Genomic DNA, 17612 nt, shown 5'->3' with positions numbered 1-17612 from the left:
GAAATGCGCGACGTGCCTTGCCGCCCTGGAAACGCTGTCACCTTGGTCCAAAGCTAATACAGTCGGTGAAAGGCTAGGAAATATCCTTTTTTCTAAAATGTCACCCGCCATGCTGGAGTCCGCGATTCGCATAGGAAATATTGTCGCCCATGATACTGGCTTCCCCCACGCCCTCCTACAAGTAAGTATGCGCAGCACGGAGTGAGTGCACCGCCATTGCGGCAATAACTATGGTGGATAAACTGATTTCCCTGTCGCAGGTAATAATGCTCTGGGAGTATCGAAATCTGCTACCGTGTACCGGACACGGCGGTTCGAGGTGAAGTCTGATCAATGCCGCCGATCACACACGGATAATAGAAGGCGCTCAAATTCCCAGTAGTTTTTGTGTCTGTCGTGTATGAATACAAATTTCAAACGTGTAACATTCTTCTTTTTATAGTTTTCGTCATGTCGGTTATGTTAGAAGATTAATGTCATTGTTCGAATGTCACTATTTTCAAACAAGGTGTTGGTTCTATGCAAGTATCACGTAAACGAGACGAGTTACACGCCCCTCAGCAGCTACACCGGCTTTTTACAGAGTTTCATAGAAATCCCGTGGCTTTTAGGTTATTGTAAACCGCCGCAGGGGCCTCCAAGTTACGTGAACCGCCATCAATTTCATGTAAAGCAGTGTAGGGTAGCTGCTGCTGTGCTTGGCCGCCAACACACCTTGCATCCAGTGGCGAGATTCTTTGTGGTGGATTGCTTGCATGTAGATCACGGGGAGCTAATGTCAATACACTGGGCTAATTTTGTGTTGTGCAGGTTTTCCGGTACCGCTGAGCAGTTAGTTGTTGTGGTGATTGACTTGAAGGACGCCCTGTTGTCATGTGGCTTGTTGGATTACAAGCGGATCAAGGTACGAATTCGGCGCCGACACAGCTATTCAAGAGTAACAACCATGTATGCATCAACTGTGGAGCTTCTAGGAGTAGCATGGTTGACTGGTGGACATGATCAACGATTATCTGCGTGCCTTCTACATACTTCGCTGTTCGCTTGGGATATACTGTCCGTGTTCCAGCTGTGCTGCTGTACTTGAGCAAATTCCTCGTTTGAAATGATACGTAGTTTGTCTGACGGCATGCACCGTGTAACCTGCCACGCGATACGGAAAAGAAAGAAAGAAATTCGGTTCATGGAAGCGTGGCGGAGCGCAAACGAACAGGTGACGACCGTGGAGACGATGAATCCTCGAGGACAGTTGACGAATGAAGACGGCGAGTTCACGCGGTGGGCCAATTGCTCAGCTCTGCATGAATTTATGAAGCTTTTGGAAGAGCTGAGAAAAAGGAAATGAGCGATGCGATGGGAAGCGAGCCCGTCATCGTTCGAGTATGATGGACCAATGAATGAGACGAGCGGCAGCAAAGAGTGCTGAAAAACAAAAAAAAGACAAAAACAAAAACAGAATACTCCAAAATACAAAGAGGGCTGAAAAAAAAAATAGATTTGTTGGCCGAGTGATTTTTATTAGATTTACGAGATAATTATACCGTGTCGCATAGCCGCAGCAATAGAACGATGGCGGTGCGAGTTGATGGTGTCATCTGGTATGTGCTGAGGCGACAGGGCAGGGCAGCCCGCTGTGGAAATGAGGCTTGCGTAACCTCGCTGACCCAGGAATTTCTTGGCTCCATGGAAATGAGGGCGCAAGCCGAATTTAAAGAAAATAAAAAATAAACAGATGACAATTCTTTATGGCTGCGGTCGGTGCCGACAAACCCGCGACAGGCAAGGCTCCAGGGGTTTGAAACTAGCCAGCAAGCACAGAGAACGGGAAGGTCGGGCACTAAATCGCCAGCAGCACGCGATAGAGCAAGGATCGCGGCCTCTATTTTAATCAAAGCGGCGAATCGGACCCAAGAGGAGCGCAATCAATCGGCACGCGTCTGCCGGCTGGAGGGAGACTGGGATCATGATTTCGTCTGGTCGCTGGCCATCTGGGAAACCTTGCCGTCTGGAGGAAAGGCGACGATGAAGACGACAGGGGCGAGAGAGGATAGAGGAGCAAAATGGAGGGTGTAATTTCGCTTGAGGGCGGATGAAAGGGGGAGACGACGGATTTAGCGTGGGCAAATGGCTCTTTGTTCATTTTAACAAGGGTTGTAAAGGGGTTTCTGACAGTCGATGGCTTGTTTCGAGTCGCAGGGGGAGAGGGTGATCTGTGGGGTCTTGGCCGGTTAAATCGGGATGCTACAATGGATATATCTGCAACTAATTGAAACAAGGATTGTCAAGACCTCAAGACCTTTGAGATTGAGGGAAGTGCGAATGCCAGAGTATCCGACTTGCTCTGGTTGCTCTGGCCATGTCGCTCGCAAACATTGAAGCCTCGGTGACACGTAATGTGCTGTCAACTGAACAAGCCCTGTTGAGGGAATACACAGACACATATGCACTTTTCAAACGGGGACGGAAGTACAGGTGCGGGGGAGGAACTTTGGTTCGTAAATGCAGGTGAACGGACGACAATCACACCGACAACGAACGGCCCCCCCTCCCTCCTTCCAACTGCCTACCCTTCTCATCCAGCCGGCTGCAGGCGAGCTAACTAGCGGAACGCCATGAATAATAGTGCAAAAGTTTGTCGAGGCAAGAACGAGGCTCTCGCTCGAGTTGGCTTGTGTGATTGTGGCAGTTGGAGCTAGTCAACTAATTCAGTCACTAGAAGAACGAAGAACACACACCGGTTCCTCGGTCGGGACTCCCGGAGCAGCTTAGCCTGAGGAGAAGCCAACTTGCGCCATCGCGATTGATGAAGCCGAACCGAACACTACTCTGCAGAATGTTGCGACAGCTCACATGCGCGTCTCGGCGTCGATGCAAGGTGGCCTGTCCTGTGCAGGTCGGCAGAGCGAGCGCCAAGATGACGACGCAGGAGAAATCCAAAAGGCTGGAGACAATTGTCTGTGCCGACAAAGAGAATATTCTCATACTACGTGGGCTTCATTCCTGACAAGGGCGGGGGAATGCGGACCTTTGGTGGCCTGGACCGGGGATACGACGACAACGCTGCACGCTCGCTTTGTCGCATCTGACAAGGAAAGCAAACGAGTCAAGGTATACACGTATGTACCCCGTGCTTCCATGTATCGCCAATTCGGCAAGACGCATATGATCAAGATGGTAGCGGAAAGCATCAATTGAGGCTGATTTTACCTTTTTTCCCCATGGGCAATCTGACAGCTTAGCTTGAACTATAATGCCGATTCATGAGTAAGAAACGACAAAACGACTCGTGCAGCGATGCTTTTTGACTATTGACTTTGTGCCAATTACGAGTTAGAAATACCTCTACGAATTTACTACACGGTCTCGGGTGCGGACGATTCGCTGAGACAGGACCATTGTGACTCCGCCGGGGGCCACAAAGTTCGACGCGATCTCAAGAGGTTTGGAATCCAGAACTCAAAACCGCGGTCGCATGGAGATACTACAACCTGCCTGTCAAGGAAATCGCAAAGGTGATACGAGTATCAAGATGTGCCATCTGTTCCGGGGTCCGGTCGTAGACCTCCAGTGAATAACTTACCATCTGGTACGTGCTGAGGCGAAAGGGCAGGGCATGTTTGGGGCGGCCTCAAAAAGCGATAAAAAACCAACCTCGTGTTAAACCTAGCGAGGCAGGTCAGAATGTGACATGAGGGAGGGCTCTAGGATTGCGGATCATCAGGGTCCAGAACATTCATACCAGGCTTGGCCTTTCTTTGTCATCGGAGGAGGGCTGGTCTTGACAAAGCGAACGGGAAGGGACAAGGGCGGGCTTGAGCCGAGGAAGCAAAACAGCCTGACCGACGAACAGAAAAAAGAGAGAACGTCTCCATATGTGTGGTCGGCCTAACTTGGACAGTCTGTCGGATGCAGGTGAAAAGTATCTGCAGACTTGCAGTTGGTCTGTTGAGTGGGCGGGTATCCGTAAATGTCACTGGTGAGAGTTGAGGCTGGCTGACTGTGAGGTTCCAGAAGCAGCTGCACTAGTTAGAGGAGACACCAGGACATGAGTACCTGGGGGTTGGCTAAGTGTAATATGGCGATGACATGTATTCGTGGCTTTGAGGTACATGACCTTCACTTTTTCCCCCTCCTTTTTGGTGGTTGCAGCAGGAAGCAGCTTGTGGTGGAAAGAGTGACAGGTGGATGAGTGCCTAAATGTGAGGGTATGCCTATTCCTGTTTTCCCGAAAAAAAAATAATAATAACGAAAATAACCGAAAGCAAGGGAAAAGGCGTTATTTGCTAAACTATTCTCTAATGCATGCCATTTAAACCAGTATTACAGATTATTGTGTATCCGTATCACAGTGGATTCTAACTACTAATGTGGATGCGTCATTTTGGGTCGGGATGGTAAGGTAACTACTGGCTGCTGGTAGGTGGTGGTTGCCGCAATGTGGTACTTGCACCTGTCTGGGTAGGCGCCGTGCTAGTGAATAGATTCAGCAATGACTTGAATTAGAACGGCGTAGTTACTCGTATGAGACAAGTAAACGATAAGACAAGACACGGCGCTTACGAATAATAGAAACAATGGTTCAGCTCTTCATCCCTGGTTTGTCACTATCTTAGTCGTTACCCTGGCTCTACTCGTACGTGTACATAGCCTGCCAGCCCCCTGCAGTGCTTCCCGTTTTTTTTTTTTGCTGGTGCCGTAAACCCCTGCGCGTTTCATCAGTCTTCTCGAGAGCTGTTCTGTGGGCTGTGATTGGCTGGATCGGGACCAAGATGTCGGGCCACGTTGCCCTGAGATGCGATCCACTGGGGCTTTATTGGCTGACTGGCGGGCTTTGTGGGTCAAGGGCAGGGGTTTATTGGCGTTTGCCGGAACCGCAAACGGGAAGCGAGCTCTCAACTCAGAGGAGAAGGGAAGAAAAAGCAGACATGGTAAAAATAAATCGCGCTACTTGGTACTACGAAAATTCTTATCCTCTCGTCGGCCTTGGCTTTGAAATTCCATCTGCTGATACAATGGCTTACTTGGCCAGTGGCCCGGCACCAGGTAAGGTCTGTGGAGAGTGACATGTGCTGTCGGTGCGGTGGCTGGGTTGAATAAGAAGCAAGGCTCGTTTGCAAGGGCAGGAGGTGTCAATCAAGTTGGGAAGTACTGCAGTAAAAAAGTGGCAGAAAGTGGAATTGTAGCCCGAGATATTGCTGCCACTTTGGGAAGACGAGCTGCTTCTTGCATGGAACATGCAGCCGCTGAGTGTGAGGCGCCCAAAATCTCCATTTAAACAATGAACCCAAACAAACCTGCTGTCCGGGGCGTTTCCATTCCCCATTCCCATCTTAAATTTTGTAGAACCATAACTCCGTAATAAACGTGTGCCAAAAGATTGGTTGTCCTGTTTCAAGTTGAACGCCGAGCGGGCGGCGCCTGGTTTGTTATGCCGGCGGGCGGCATAAACGTACCCAGAGGGGGATCTGCTGTGGGCGGCGATTACGTGGTCGGGCAGTTTTTTTTTTTTTTGCGTGCAGGGATCCTGACTTGACAGGACAGGGGTGACCCGGGTGAGGATGAGATGTCAGGACGGACGGGAAGCTGAGTGTTGGGCTCAACTGTGCAGCTGTCCATGGGCTTTTTCGTCTGGATTGGATACAGAGGTAATAATGCGGCGCCGTTGTCCTTCATCTCCGGCCCAAGTTAGATTATCTCAGGTGGTACGTAGGTATCTAGCACAAGGGCAAAACGACAATCGTCACAGGCAGCAAGTGTTTATTGGGCATGAAGGCGACACACCTATTCCTACCGCAGCTGGCACCAATGCATGTTCCTATCAGCAGGTCACTGCCAGCTGACCAGAGCTGCGACAGACGGAATACAGCGCCTGAAACGCTGCAAGACTTGCAAGTCAGGCCAATGAACTGAACGGCCAAGGCGCCGAGGCAGCACTGGGTCTGACGGCGATGGTACCTGGGTTGTCGATCCAAGGCCTGGCCCTTTCTGTTTCGGTTCCTTCTGCCAGTTCTGGTACCTGATCCCCTGCAGGCTCAAGCGGCCCTCCTTCCTCTGCTCTGCTCGGCCCCTTGCAAACGCCCCTCCCTCCCACAACGCTCCACACCAAACTTGTCCTCCGAGCGCAGCCCACCCACCGACCGCCTAAAAACTGGGCAGAGAAAGACGGAAGGGAGAGTCTGGAAGACAGACACCGGCAGAAGTCCCGCACTTTTAGCAATGACCCGCCTTCTCAAGCCTCCTTGGCACCCACCTGGCGTGCTTCGTACCCACTCAACCGCTGACGGCCTCAAGCAGGTCAGTGGCCGAATGGGTACCATCCCCACCACTCTGCTCCTGCCTGTTGTGCCTGGGCGCCAAACGCCTACCCAGGTAGGCAGGTACCTGCATGCCATGCTGCAAACGCACTCTAGCTCAGGTACCATTGTACCAATCGACCTCCGTTTGCTCTTCTGCCAGCTGCCTCTAGGATGCTGTCTGTCTACCAGCTGCCATTCTTCTGCCAGTGCAAGTGCCACCGCAGTCAATCCATGCGGCAGCGAGCCAGTGCCAATGTGGGCTCGCTGTGGGATGGGCCGGATGGATGCTTGCCCTCGTCCTATCTCCCTCGTCCTCCCATCCCATCCCATCCCATCCTCCCTCTCTTCTCCTCCTCTTCTTCTTAACCCTCCCTTCTCGCACACTTCTTCACTCACGTTCCCTCTCGTCCTTCCTTTCTTCACGTCGTCAAGCTAGCTTCGACTCTGCACCCACAGCCTCTTCTCGCTGTTCGTCTTCCTTCCTTTGGTTCAACCTCAAGTCAGTCTTTGATAGACTCACTTCCCATCACCACTCCTTATACGGCCGCGCCGAATCTCTATCGACTCCCGTTTTCTCATTTCCTTGTTGATCAAGCAAGAAACATCTCTCAAAAGAAACATCTCGAAAGACTTCACCACAATCCTTGACATCGCAACCCGAACAGCAGAGCATCACCACCGACCAACTTGCACCTGCTCATCAACTTAGACCATCAACCGTCAACATGTTCTCCAAAGCTGCCGTTGCCCTACCTCTGGCTGCTTCCCTCCTCGACCAGGTCAGCGCCTTGAGCTTCCACCGCCACCAGCACGCCGCCGCCGCCAAGCGTGACAACATCATCGACAACATCGTCTATGAAACCGTCGTTCAAACCGTCTACGTCACCGCTGGCGCCGGCTCGTCTCCTGCGGAGACCGCCGCCAAGGCTTTCATCCAGGACGTCAAGCCTCCCACGGTCACCGTCGCTGCTTCTGAGGCTCCCGCAGCCGCTCCTGCCGCCCAGACTACTCTGTCCACCGCTGTCAAGCCGGCCGCCACCAGCACCGGCACCGGCAAGCGCCTCGGCTTCTCCAAGCAGGGCCTCGCCTACAACGATGCCTCTTTGGCCAATTCTTTCCAGAGCAAATGCAAGGGCTGTGGCTGGGGTTACAATTGGGCCTCGAACTCTGCCGGTCTTGACTCCTCCCTCCAGTACATTCCTATGCTTTGGGGCGATCTTCCCGTGCACACCAGCCACTGGGACGCCGATGCCGAGGCTGCTATTTCCAACGGCGCCAAGGCTCTCTTAAGCTTCAACGAACCTGACATGCCAGCCCAAGCCAACATGGCTCCTGCTGCTGCTGCTGCTGCTCACGCCAAGTACTTCAAGGCCTACAACGGCCGCGTCCAGATTGGGTCGCCTGCTGTCTCCAACTCAGGCGAGGGCGGCCAGGGACTTGCGTGGCTCCAACAGTTCGTGGACGCCTGTGACGCCAACTCTAACTGCCATTATGACTTTTGCGCTGTTCACTGGTACTCCCAGGCCCAGTACGCTGACACCCTCTTCACCCATCTCGAGAATGCCAACAAGATCTGCAAGGGTAAGCCTATCTGGCTTACCGAGTTTGCCCCCCTTGATACCAGCGACGACACAATCTCCTCCTTCCTTAAGTCTACGCTACCCAAGCTTGACTCTCTCGACTACCTCGATGCCTATTCGTACTTCATGGTTAACCAGCCCACACTCATGAGCTCCAACACAATTCTGAATGCGGTTGGCAATGCCTACGCCGCCATCGCCGGCTAAGCGCGGCTCTTCTCCCAAGTCATCCTCTGCGACGATCAAAATCTTCCAGATTCACTCAACGCAAATACCGAGTCGACCCTCGCTATTTGATTCATCCTTCGTTTATATATCTGCTTCACTTCTTGCACACTCGTTAGGGATATACCCAGACTGTTCCCAATCAATCGCTCCATTCTTTTTTTTTTTTTTTCAATATTTTGATGTCACGGTTACGGATTGATCTTCTTTCATGTTGGTAGAAACGGATACATTTGGAACCAAACGGATTTTGTTTTTTTCAAAGGGCGCACAAAACCACACACAGATACTTGTTTACCCTTCTCGTTGTATATATACATTTCAATACCTTTTACTCTCGTGTCTTGGCCATTTTTCAAATCTTGCCTCGCATTCCTCGACGGTTTGTGCGGACGAGTTTTTTTTTTTTTTGGAAAACGGTCAAGTCAAAGAGGGGTTGCGACGTCTTTGTCATGTCGACACGCATCAATGAAATAGCCAAATGCAGATTTCATGGAATACTCTATTTGTTCCTCTTTACATGGTGATGTCATTCACGCCAATTTCTCTTACACGGTGGTTGCAAGCGTCCGTGTCGCCATGTCTAGCAAGGTCACCAAAGAAGAACCCTTGCTTTTAGCCTAGTCAAGGATATAGAGAGGTTTGTAGTATGAATACCTGCAAAACCGACAAAAACATGCACCAAAATGCCCGGCCGCCGCGTACAGCACCTTTCTCCTCGTCCCTCTCTGCATACACTCGTCGTCGTCCAACCGCCGCCCACCATTCACGATGGCGACCGGTGATGTCCCAGCTGCGTCGTCGCCCCCCATGACGGCAGCGGCGGCGGTGGCACGAGGCTTCTGCTACCACGCCTCAGCTCCTCTAGAGGAGGAGGAGGAGGAGTCGAAGTGGCCGCTTCAGCCGCTACGGCAGCGGCGGCGACCTCTGTGTCGCCATGCGAGCTGCGGTGGGCACCCAGCAACCTATGCGGCATCCTCTGTTGCTGCGGCGGCGGCTGGGAGCCAAGGGGTGCCGTCTCACGCTCAATCGTCGTCGTCACTAGGACGGCCGGGCGCTTGTTGGTGTGTTCTGAGGCAGTAGTGAGCGTCTTGGCGGCGGCGACAGCCGTGATACTCATCGAGTCGCACGACTCGGCGTCGTAGTAGTCAAGCCCGTGGGAGCAGCAGCGCGTCGTGGCGGCGAGCGAGAACTCGGCAGGCGTTGCCGGCAGCGATGACGACGCTCTGCCGCTGGCAGCATCGAGGAGACATGGCGAGTGACCGAGGCGACACTCGCGGTGCTGGTCGGGCGGCGTCGCACCGGCAGGTCGGGCGCCGCTACCGCATCCGTTGCCGTTGCAAGCGGCGCGCAAGGAGCTATTGCTAGACGTTCCAGCATTATCTCTCGACGTTACCCATTGTATGACAATGGCGGAAAACAAAACTACCCCTCAAGTTAGTCGCTGACGAGACCAATCAATAGACTGGTTGAAAGCGGGTGGATGTACGTACTGTCGCAGTTGCAGCACAAGAGGCATACCCAACCGGGCTCGCCGTTAAGAGCCATCAAGACAGAGAGGTTTCTTTATCGTAGTTAGTATCCAAAATTCTGTTTTTCTGGGCGCGTTCAACACGTACACGATACTGCTCACCAGTGTGCAGCACGAACCAACAAAGGTTCGAAAGGCAACCGTTCGCAGTCGGACATTGGCGTGAGTCTGTGGCATATTCTTGTACGAATGCAAGTCTAACGGGTCAGTCTTTTGCCTATTTCGGCGCGTAGTGAAGCTTACTTTTCAATGGTTTAAGAAAGAGCACTGTCAGGTATACATTGACAACGGCATCAAATGAAATGAGCGGAATCATGGAGATGCTCTGCATGCCGATGATACACTGGCCGTTCTCCATCCGAGCGATCCGACTAGACAGACACGTTAGAACACGTCGAATACTTACAGTTGGTCAAATAGGTACAGACAAGATAAAATTGAGAATAACAACCACCGTGTACATTCCCAACATGCCGAATGAGTTGAAGATGTACAACTTGGATTGCAGCCGTCGCTTTGCAGATCCCCGGACAACGTGCTGGGAAGATTGTTAGTCTAGCAATAGCGCCTGGTTAGACAGCTTGTTAACTCACAGCTTTTTCGACGAGGAATAAGTAGATAAACTGCCAGTGTCAGAACAGCGCGCGTTAGGCTTTTAGGAAATACCAACAATCTGTCACATCGTTAGCAAAGATCACGACGAGAGAAGCATGAGCTGGGCAAATACCTTTGTCGTCACATAACATGCTAGACACAGTAAAATGGCGCCGCGACAAATGCCAATGTTGCGATTGACGCCAAAGGCGTGCTGCAGCATGGCCGTGGCAAAGACGAAGCAGTAAGAGTCGACGTAGATGGCAAAGACGACTACACACGAGTGTCAGAGAGCAAAGCGGCCTGGATCCTCGGGGTTCTTCAGAAACGGAGATCAAGAGCGCAACGTACGCCACACAACGAGGGGGAGTCGTCGCCAGACTTTGATGACGACTATGCGTTGCGCTGCAAGAAGACACAGTTTTGGTCGTGATTAGCCTCAGAAACATCATTTCAAGTTGCAGTGTACACAATAACTGTAGCGTCACGTACTCATGAAATGTGACAGTGCGGTAGTGGCTGCCAGGGACAAGACGACATTGAGAACCTGGCCGGCCAGGGGCACCGGCTGGGTGTCCGATGACGACGACATGGCCTGATTTTTCTTTTGCCCTCCTACGGGAGGCAAGCGTGAGGTCCGGCCTTATGAGGGTTGCCGAGAGACGATGTGAAAAGATACGAGGGCGGCTATCGTGCCGGTGCGCTAGGAGATTGAGGGAAGGCTTATATCAGGATTAGGAGGCGGGTGATTTTGTCGTCTATGTCCATAGGCAAGTAAAAGGGAGAGGTTTTTGTTTCTGGCGGAGGAGGACGAGGACGAGGACGAGGTATAAAAAAAGGATATGGGCAGAGGGTATCAATGGAATGAGAAGGAGAATGGTGAGAAGCAGGTATCTGGAGACTAAATACGAGAGAAAGAAGAAGAATAAGCACACTGCAAATCGAGTTCGGTCACCAGGCGACGGACCTACCGAGCGGCCTTGAGAGGGCGTGCCTGCTCCGAGGGAAGGTACTTGCCAATATCACAGTCACAGCGCTGGATGGAGATGGACGTACATACATACATACACGGTTTTGAACAAATGTAGCAAGACACTGGAAATATCATGAACAATTGAATGAAGCGAGTCTGCAGTAATCCCAGCACAGTAGCTTGTTCTCTTCCTCCTCCCCACGACCGCCGCCGCTGGGGATGGCCGGCTACCCAGATCCATGAAACGTTGCCAATAATCGCGGGCCCAGAAACCATGCTCTGCTGAACGGTAACCGAGCTGAGGTGGGAGGTGAAAGTTCTTTCAATAATGTAATCGACAAGGGGGTCCCCCCAAAAGGCAAGCCAGGTACAAACGGAAACGCCAGGAGTCGACAGGATCCAGATTATTGCCTGTGGTGCGACCAACTCTTTCGACCCCTCCCCAGGCTGCTTACCGTTCCCTCGGGAGCGCGCGCATACACGGAAAACGAGGAGGAGGTCATGGCTGTATCTTGTCAGGTCGTCGCCCATCCTCGGGGGACACACTCACTAGCCTGTTGGGAGGGGGGACCGAGACAGGGCGAGCATGCAGCTGGACACTCCAAGTGCGCGTGAACGGATGGGATTCGATCAAGACGGGCTCCGGTAAGCCCGCCAAGAGGCGTTGGGATGGATGCGCTTGTAAGCCCTCTCGTGCCACCCTGACCGTGAGGTTACTTGTGTTCGATCCGACAAGGCCAACGGGCCATGGGTCTGGTTGGCTGCCCCTTTCTCGAGGGACTGCATCGAGCCGGTTGGCAAGGCGGAGGGACGGATTGAAGCAGGGGAAAGGACCCCCTCTATTCAGCCGAGTTACCAACTCATCCCGAACGAGTCATCAAGGCGCTGTCTCAAGACGTTGACCCCCTCCCGCCCGCTCTCCCCCTCGCTCTGTCATACGACCGAGAATAGAGGTATCACAGCCGAAAACGAGGAAATAAAAGCAAGACCCAGCACGGTTCCATGCATACCCTTTGTACCACACATGACCAAATCACACTCAACGCGCAGAGCGGGAGAGTACGAGAACAGGGCAAGAGAAAACCGAGGTGTAAGAATCGCATTCAAATTTCGATTGGATCATATAAGCAACTCCCTACCGCTGCCGCCACGCCATCCCATTCGTATGGTAACAAGAAAAGCAAAGATTATAAGCCCCAAACGCCGTACATGACAATGTGTATCGTAGCAATATGTTCCAAGAGTCCTAGCGTGTCTCGATCAATCAAAGCAAAAACAGGGCAACTAAGACTAGATAATAGATATCCATCTTCGTTCAAGGCTTGGATAACTTGTTTCGTCCAAAATTATGTAGACCATGTTGGTCATGACCATGCATACATGCATGCGTCGCTCCACATCACCAGCAAGACTCTCAGGGGATTCTCAGGGGCGTGCATCATGTCTGAGCCCTGGTCCGGATGCGGAACTTGTCGCGCAGTTTCGCAGCCAAGCGCGTGGCGCGTCCGCTTTCCTCGCCCTGTTCGGCCCCGTCGCTGGGAGCCTCGCCATGCGCCTCCCCATCCTCGTCGTGTGGTGCGTCATGCCGCCGTCGCATCTCACGGAGCGCCGCGATGCGCTCCTGCGGAGACACATGCCGCAGCCGGTGCAAATCAAACAGGCGCGATGCCCTGTGGCGCGAGGATGATGCTGTCGACTCGTTGTCCTCGGCCTCGAGTGCCAGGGGCGGTGGCAGCTCGAGCGAGGGATCGGCTGCCAGCGCTCCCGCATGGCGGCCAGGCTGAAGATCGTAGCGGCTGTGTGCTCATGTTAGTATTGTCATTGTGATGGCTTAGATGAACACAGGTAAAGGGCACTTACCAGAGAGGACAGGTGCCAGAGACATTAACTAGCCATGGATCGACACAGCCTGGGTGGAACTGGTGATTACAAGGCAGGACTCGCACATCCTCGCCAACATTAAAGTCTTCTGTGCAAATGGAACAGCCAAGTTGGTCGTCTCCGTGATCGGAGCTGTCCTGTGCACTAGCAGGTTCAGCTATGCCGGTCTCTTGGGTGTGTGTCTGGCCAGCATCCGCGTCCGTGTTCGGTCCTGATGACTCGCCACTCCTCTCGTCGTTCTCCTTTGCCGTCCCCTTCTTTGCAGTACTCTCTGGCGCTCCGCTGCCTAGCCCTCCCGCGGCAACGGCATTCGCTGCATGCTCACCATTCTGTGTCACAGTTGGCTCTAGCTCCAGTTCTGGGTCGGGTTTTGCGTGGTCATCGTTGCCGAATTTCACAATGGGTAGCGTTTCCAGTACTGCACGAGCGATGCCCTTGGCGCGGCTCTGCCTGGGCCGGCGACCGAAGCCGTTGTGAGGCCCGTATCGCTCAGGGTGGCGATGAGCGCGCACAGTGCCGGTGATGATGATGGCGAGGAAGAGTAGCGTGATCAGACCTGTTATGCTATAGAGCACGCTCATGGCAACAGTCGAGTGGCCGCGGTCATCTCCAGCCGGGTCAGGTGTGGCGGTTGTGTTGCCCTTGATGGATACAAATAGCGTCTGATTGCTCGGCTTTCCTGTGATGTGTGCGAGGACGTCGGCGGCGTCGCCCTTGTCCGCCATGGTGACGATGCTCGAGTACGAAGGCCCATTGTTTGGAGAAAAGGAACACCAGTTTGTAGTGGCCGAGTAGAGGATGATGGCGGACAGGTTTGCGCCCATAAGCTGATTGAGCATCTTGTTGGGGCTGATGTTGAAATTGTCTTGCTTGTCGGCGTTATCGCAGCACAGGTACGCTATGTGGCGCAGCCCAGAGAGTTGGTAGTAGTTATTCTGGTCCACGAGAGTAATGTCACCCTGGATGTTCATGGTCTGCAGGCAGGCCAATGTTAGCTTCACTCGTCCTTTCTTCTTCTGGATATCGTGCGAAACCTACCCGGCCGATATTGGCTGATTCGTTCAAGCCCATGTTGCTGGTCGAGGGCAGCACCGGATATTGCAGTCCCGGAGTGGCCGAGTTGACGAGCGTTAGCGATAGGCTTTCGTTTGCGAGCCAGTCGGGCGTGTCGGTCTGCGGTGACGTCGTCGAGATTCCATCCGAGGCCGCCGCCGCGGAATAGACCGCGCTGCAGGCGAGCGCCGCGAGCGCGGTTGCGCGACCGGAACGCACCATGATCCGTCGGACTTTGCCAAGTCGTTGCGTGAGATCGTGGCGATGCAGGACGGCCGGGGTTATCCGGTGGACACCGGGTCTGGGGCGCTCGCGCGTCGACGGAAAATAGAGGGACAGACGTCCAATGTGGTGAGGAAGTAGTGCAAAACCATGGAGTTTCTTCAAGTAGCCGGTCGAGTCATTGAGGGGGGCGCTACGCGGATCGAGCGGACCAGCCCGCCAAAGAGACGTGTGACGCAGACGATTTCTTTGTCGATGCGGAAGGTGCCGACTGGGAGGAAGCCAGGGTGAGTGTGGGACAGTCTACCGTGTGTCGGGTGTGTCGAGAGTCAATATCCGATGATGTGAAGAGGAAGAAGAGGGGAGGAGGAGAGGAAGGAGGAGGATGAGAAAAAGACGAGTCGATCGACGGACGAACTGGCAAAGAGGCCTATTGCAGCCCGCAAACTGGTGGCTTTCCTTGGTATGATATGGGTGGGCGGTGGTTGGTGGAACAGAGACAAGAGAGGCGACTTGGCAGCTCGATGCGGGTTTTCGGTACTGCGGGCAGGTAGCGATAATAAGGGTACATTAACGCCAGCGCCGCAGGTTACAAACCTGCTGCCTCTGTGGTTTCAACCACCCATCAGCGAGTTAACAAGCAGCAAAATCAGGAATCTTTAACATGGAAACGATTTCCCATTCTACTTTGAATATCATCCAGCTTTTTTGTAGAATTAGAGCTCAAATTGCGCTAGTGAATTCGCATATTCACATCAACCTACCAGACAGGATACATGCGTTGTACCTCAGATACCTGTAAGCCTACTGTACCTTAGCACTTGCAACTTCTTCAGCAAGCGGCTGCGCTAAGGACTGCCCACTACGCCACACAAAATCCCGGTGAAACCGTGTACGACGGCTCCTCGTAAAGCCGGATGACAGCGCTGGAGAAGGTATTGGTACAGGCACTGAGGTGCCCTAACAAACCTGGCCTCGCGCATTGGAATGCAACGACAACTTCATCCAGGCCAACGCGCCGCCCTACAGCCAACGGCTTCAATCCCGTCGTTACAGCCCCCGGGATTCCCTCACAGCAAGTCAGTATAATCCAAACCCATCAGGTCCCACGCCATCACCTGCCTCCTCCCTAGACCAAGACGTTGTGCTTGCCAGCCAAGCCTTTGCCCAGGCCGCCACGCTCTAGGCAGCTGTAAGTCGAGACTTGCCACCCTCATGACGTCTTTTTTTTCCCTTCCTCTCGTTCAACATTCTTCTCGGCGGGCGTTTCTTGACAAATACATCATGTGAATCCAAGGAAGGAAAATAAACCCTACACTGTTTCGCACGACTTGTGACAAGCACAGAAAAAAAACAGGGCCAAGTCACCCACCTCCAACGTTCCTGCAACGCTGGGCTGTGCTCGTCAATGCGAGGAACGAAAATAAAAGGATGGTCACGCGCGGCTCAGTTTCAGAAGCCCGGAAATCGGGAGTTATAACCATCTCCTCGGTACCTGTCCGCCGGGAAACTATGGGCAATGCACTAAGTCTGTTGGTTTGATTCATGATGTTCGTGTCGCTGCGGCACGGCGGTGGCTGACACCAACACCCCCTCGAATGACTCTCAAAACGCAAACCATAAACCAACATCAAGCACTCATGGTATAATATTGTAATACATCCTTGATTGGATACCCATGTATCTTACCTCAATATTACCTTGTCTTTTGCACCTTAAATCTCCTCCATATCTTCCAAGTCGTCCATGGCAGGGTAGTCGCCCACCTCGACGCGCTCCGGCCGCACAAAGACGCCATGCTTCATCGTCGTCGACTCCTCGCCCCAGTAGCGTTTGCCGGCAATGCTGCCGTCGTTCTTTCCCACGGGCTCGTCCAGGTGCACCCCGATCCACGGCCCCGCCCCGTTGGGGATCTCCCCGACCTCGCCGACGTACCGCACCTCGCCGCGCCGCGTGTCCTCGCCGCCCACCCGGCATCGCCTTCCCACCGCGATGCCCCGCTTCTCAATCTCCTGCTCAAAGGCTGAGACGCGCGCCTGCTCCTGATCCGGCGCGTTGGGGTCGAAGCGGCCGAGCTTCTGTGCCTTCTTCCACGCGAGGACCGAATCAGACTTCTTTTCATATTCCACCTCGGGCATGACATATCTCTCGACGCCCGACGTGTCGTTGAAATTCACACGCATGCCTGCCGGACGGGTATCAGCTACCTGTTGTGATCGTTAGTTGAGCGTTCCATTGTGGCCTGTTTATTGCGTCGAAGTAGACATCTCCAGCTCTCTCCGTTCCATGGGTGTTTCAGGTGCCGTCGATGAATAGTTCGACACGTTTTCTTCTACCGCAAAGGTACCTCTGTGTCGGCCGAGATTCACCACCATATGCTTGCCATGTAGTCGAAAGAAACAAGTAAAAGCAGAGCTTGATGTCTTGCCCGCCTTCCCGCGCCGATGTCCCCCAAGTAATGACCTTCGTACGCAAGTTCCATCCTCGGAAAGAGAAAAAGAAGGAGCTCTCAAAGGCCAATGATAAATAAAATAGAGCTTACATGGATCTCGCCGTATGCAACCAGCGTAAAGCTGCTCAGCAGGGTCTTTTCCTCATCCGCCGCCTCCAGAGGCACGCTTTCCGCCGCCTTGGACGTCTTGAGGCTCAGACGTTGAGCTGAGGGTGGGATTCCCGTTATGGGCTCGAGCTTCGTCTTGAACGTGTCGATGCTCCACGACGGGGTGATGCGACGTTCAGACGAAGCATTCTCCGAGATGACGTACATGGGTACGTCGGCCATGGTTTCAGCTTTCTTTTTGCTTGGTTTCGGCGTGCCCCGGTCCAGAAGGAGGTCACTTCTTTTTCTCTTTGTCGAGAGTGTAATTGGAAAAAGTGTGGGAATGGCTGAGTCTCAACCGAAAAAGAAAGTAAACAACAGCTGGTATATCTAAGGGCGTCTGTGCCAAGACAGCTGATGCCTCAACGTCAGAAATTACCGCGTTTATCGGTCTAGTTTTGCTGGCTGGAGATGAATAAAAAGAAAGCAAGAAAAATTAGCTTTTGCGTTCCACGTTTCGGACAAAAATAGTAGGTGAGGCATCAAGCGACGAACAGCTGGCGCGGCAACGTTTCGTCCCTGGACGATGGCAGAGGAACTGCCCGCCCCGCCCTTCCAAAAAAGAAGGAAAATGAGGCATCCCATTGTTTGAGACTCGGGGGGGTAGTAATCAATGTTCGTCCCATTGTTTAGATGAAACTTTTGCTTCTTGCTTCTT

The 17612-nt window shown here is 53.1% G+C and overlaps 4 protein-coding genes across 4 annotated transcripts; 1 reads left to right on the top strand and 3 right to left on the bottom strand.

Annotated features, from left to right (window-relative positions):
* Positions 1-7021: 7021 nt before the first annotated feature.
* On the top strand, positions 7022-8083 carry ISF_06248 (Glycoside hydrolase; the record flags this gene model as incomplete). Its single annotated transcript, XM_018849852.1, has 1 exon — positions 7022-8083. One exon carries the CDS (start codon positions 7022-7024, stop codon positions 8081-8083), a length of 1062 nt encoding a protein of 353 aa, XP_018702829.1.
* Positions 8084-8867: 784 nt separating this feature from the next.
* ISF_06247 (hypothetical protein) lies at positions 8868-10818 on the bottom strand (the record flags this gene model as incomplete). Its single annotated transcript, XM_018849851.1, has 9 exons — positions 8868-9526; positions 9595-9665; positions 9721-9829; positions 9876-10003; positions 10061-10170; positions 10226-10255; positions 10360-10499; positions 10578-10631; positions 10719-10818. 9 exons carry the CDS (start codon positions 10816-10818, stop codon positions 8868-8870), a joined length of 1401 nt encoding a protein of 466 aa, XP_018702828.1.
* A 1819-nt stretch (positions 10819-12637) lies between these two features.
* ISF_06246 (Zinc finger, RING/FYVE/PHD-type) lies at positions 12638-14355 on the bottom strand (the record flags this gene model as incomplete). The annotated part of the gene is made up of 3 exons (XM_018849850.1): positions 12638-12995; positions 13060-14054; positions 14119-14355. The coding sequence occupies 3 exons, from the start codon at positions 14353-14355 to the stop codon at positions 12638-12640; spliced, it is 1590 nt and encodes a 529-aa protein (XP_018702827.1).
* A 1715-nt stretch (positions 14356-16070) lies between these two features.
* On the bottom strand, positions 16071-17137 carry ISF_06245 (cell polarity protein alp11; the record flags this gene model as incomplete). The annotated part of the gene is made up of 2 exons (XM_018849849.1): positions 16071-16562; positions 16898-17137. 2 exons carry the CDS (start codon positions 17135-17137, stop codon positions 16071-16073), a joined length of 732 nt encoding a protein of 243 aa, XP_018702826.1.
* Between the last annotated feature and the right edge of the window lie 475 nt (positions 17138-17612).

The sequence above is a fragment of the Cordyceps fumosorosea genome, assembly GCF_001636725.1.
Source record: "Cordyceps fumosorosea ARSEF 2679 chromosome Unknown scaffold_16, whole genome shotgun sequence".
NCBI classification, from domain to species: Eukaryota; Fungi; Ascomycota; class Sordariomycetes; order Hypocreales; family Cordycipitaceae; genus Cordyceps; species Cordyceps fumosorosea.
This window is presented reverse-complemented; position numbering and strand designations above follow the sequence as displayed.